Source organism: Crinia signifera, chromosome 4 (genome assembly GCF_055691185.1).
Source record: "Crinia signifera chromosome 4, ASM5569118v1, whole genome shotgun sequence".
Lineage (NCBI taxonomy): Eukaryota > Metazoa > Chordata > Amphibia > Anura > Myobatrachidae > Crinia > Crinia signifera.
This window is the reverse complement of record NC_139220.1, coordinates 237147140-237150246: the sequence shown is the minus strand read 5'-3', so window position 1 is coordinate 237150246 and position 3107 is coordinate 237147140. Positions and strand designations below refer to the sequence as shown.

Below are 3107 nucleotides of genomic sequence, written 5' to 3'. Positions count from 1 at the left end.
TTTCTTGGGATCATATTTATCAATTTTTTTTAACTTAACGGAATTAAATAAATACATTCATACCCCTTTCACATCGCACTTTTAAAACAGTATATTGCCGTTTTTCCATTTTAAAACATTTAAGGCTGCAATGTGAAAGTGCCAGAGTTTATTTACCGGTTAAAGTTAACCGGTATTTCAACACGGTTAAAAAGCAGAGTCCTACACGTTTTAAAGCCGTTTTTTTGGCAGTTTGAACAGCTCTATTTCAATGGCTTGAAACGTGTCCCTTGGGGGTTAAACAGGTTGAATGTTTGAATGGTATTAAATGATTTTTAAAACGGTTTTCACCTGCAATGTGAAAGGTCTCAAGGCTCAGACCCGTTTTAAAGTCCCATTTAAGAATATTGTGTCATTACCCATTTCTGCAATGTGAAAGCAGTATTAGAGTGTCATCTATCAGTGAAGGTGTAAATTGTTAATACAGTATTTACTTGTATTATTGATCAATTTTATTTGACAAGTTATTTAAGTAAAGATGTGCTGTGTGGATGAGTCTAGTGATTCCATATCAAGTATATAAACCCTCCATTATTGAAAGACCCTGGACAGCTCCAGTCCTAAGATGATAAAGTTGTTGTCAATATAATATATGGTATAATAACTTAAATGTATACAATTATAAACTGACCTTTTTATATAACTTTAAATGCATAATTTTGATGCTGCCACCTTGTGTTTTTTTCATTGTATGACAGTTTTCTATAACAGTGACTGACTGTATTTTACACAATTCTTACATTGCATTCTAAATAAGCATGTTTAATTAAAGTGTTCAACAAATGTTATTAAATAATCTGCCTATATTTGCATACTTCAGGTCATCTAACAAACTTTTGAAACTGCGGTCTATTTTTTATTGCAAAGTTATATATATATTTATAAAGTTATATACTTTACTACAATCATGTATGATTATGTAAACATGAGGTATTTTATTATGAAACAATTGCAATTTTTCTGGGTTTCTTATGCATTTTTGTACTTGAGGATCTTTACAGAAAAAAAATGCAAAGATCAAAAATCACAAAAAATTGTTGTATGGGTGACAATATTGTGACAATTGGCCTCATTTGGGGCCCAAAGGTGTTAATGTATCAAGCAATGAAAAGAAAGCTGATATTGACCAGTGGAGAAGTAGCCCGTAGCAACCAATCAAATAAGTATAAAATGTGAAGTAGGTGCTGATTGGCTGCTAAAACTTCTCCATTGGTCCACTTCTCAACTCTTTACACTGATTGATACATCCCCATAATAAAGGAAAGCTCACACTATACATTACAAGAACTTCTGGTTTTATGAGAAAGGAGTCCTTCTGTGCTTGTGCCTGTTGATGTGTGCACCATTGAGGATGCTGGAAAGAATCCGGTTGGATCCAGCACAGGGAAGAAAGTGAAAAGTAGCCTGTAGGCTTCTATTGGAAAATGTGTACATAGGGCCAGATGTATCAAGCTTCAAAAAGTGATAAAATGGAGAGTGATAAACAACTAGCCAATCAGCTCCTACCTACCATGTTACAGGCTGGGTTTGAAAAAATGAGAGGTAGCAGCTGATTGGCTGATCTTTTATCACTCTCTAATTTATCACTTTTGAAGCTTGATACATCTGGCCCCCATTCTTCACAAAGTTTGGCCTGGTACATTTTCACTCTAGTAAAACCCACCCTATAAATGTTTCCTGAGTTGAAATAGCTACTACATAACCTACCTTTTCCATGTAAAGTAACACACATGGTGGATTCGGGCACATCTGATCTAAACACAAAAAACGGTGTGCAATCACAGCCTATGTACTGATGAATTTCTTTATTTTTGCAATATCCACCAGTGCTGCTTTCACATCTTTGTTTCTCAAAGTGTAGATCAGAGGATTCAGCATTGGCGTAACTACACTGTAGAACAAAGTGGCCATTTTGTCTTGGTTGGATACATGTACTGACCCTGGCCTCATATACATAAATATAATGGTGCCATAAAACAGTGACACCACAATGATGTGTGAAGCACAAGTAGAAAAGGCCTTTCTGCGTCCCACAGATGTACGTATCTTTATAATGTTGGAGATGATGTAGCCATAAGTGACGATGATGAGTACAAATGGTCCCATGACAACTAAGATAGCACAGAAGAAAATGACAGTCTTATTAAGAGATACATCCGCACAGGCCAACTCCAGCACAGAAGGGACCTCACAGAAAAAGTGATTTATTACATTGGGTCCACAAAAGGGCAACTCTAGTGCCAAGACTGTGTGTATTAACGAGTTTATTATGCCTCCTATCCAAGAGCCAGTTGCCATTTTAATGCACAAGAGGGGATTCATAACAGCGGTGTAGTGTAGTGGGCGGCATATAGCCGCATACCGGTCATAGGCCATTGCTAACAAAAGATAGCACTCTGTGCCTCCTAGGAAGAGATGGATAAACATCTGGGTGACACAGCCATAAAAAGATATGCTTTTTCTTATTGACAGGAAATTTATGAGCATTTTAGGAATGATACTTGAGGTGTACCAAACATCCAAAAAAGATAAGTTACTCACGAAAAAATACATAGGAGTGTGCAGCCGGGGGCTTGCCCTGCTGATAATAATAATGATTATGTTACCGAAAAGTGATATGACGTAACAAATGAAAAATATCACAAATAAGACAATCTGCATGTTGGGTTGGCTGGTCAGACCAAGGAGGATGAATTCCTCTACCCTGGTGTAATTCCACGTGGTCATACCAATAGCAACTGCCTGGGGATAAAGATGTAGCCTACAGTGAGATTGTCATGTTAATTAATTCTATATACAGTATGACCAATTCTCCTACTACGCCTTCACTTAAACTATGCTAAAGTTGTTTGCTAAATGGGGGCAGTCTCATTCAAAGGCGGAATCACTTTTCAGGACAATGGGCCTTATACAGCAATGTTCGCAGATATGCAAAACTTGAGGTCTCAGTCTAAGGCATGATGGGGGTGGCTACAAGGCAGTGACTGACTGCAAATGGCTGCCTAGGAACTGTGCACTCAGCCATATGTAACCCCGTGTCTCCAGTGTGATAACTGTACTGTCCGCTA

At 37.5% G+C, this 3107-nt stretch overlaps 1 protein-coding gene across 1 annotated transcript; it reads right to left on the bottom strand.

Moving 5' to 3' along the window:
• Positions 1-1824: 1824 nt before the first annotated feature.
• Positions 1825-2766, bottom strand: LOC146073042 (olfactory receptor 2B8-like). Its single transcript, XM_083180218.1, has one exon. The coding sequence runs from the start codon at positions 2764-2766 to the stop codon at positions 1825-1827; it is 942 nt and encodes a 313-aa protein (XP_083036344.1).
• Between the last annotated feature and the right edge of the window lie 341 nt (positions 2767-3107).

Excerpts from the sequence above, each read along its gene's own strand:
- LOC146073042 (XM_083180218.1), bottom strand. The coding sequence starts at position 2,766 with ATGACCACGTGGAATTACACCAGGGTAGAGGAATTCATCCTCCTTGGT.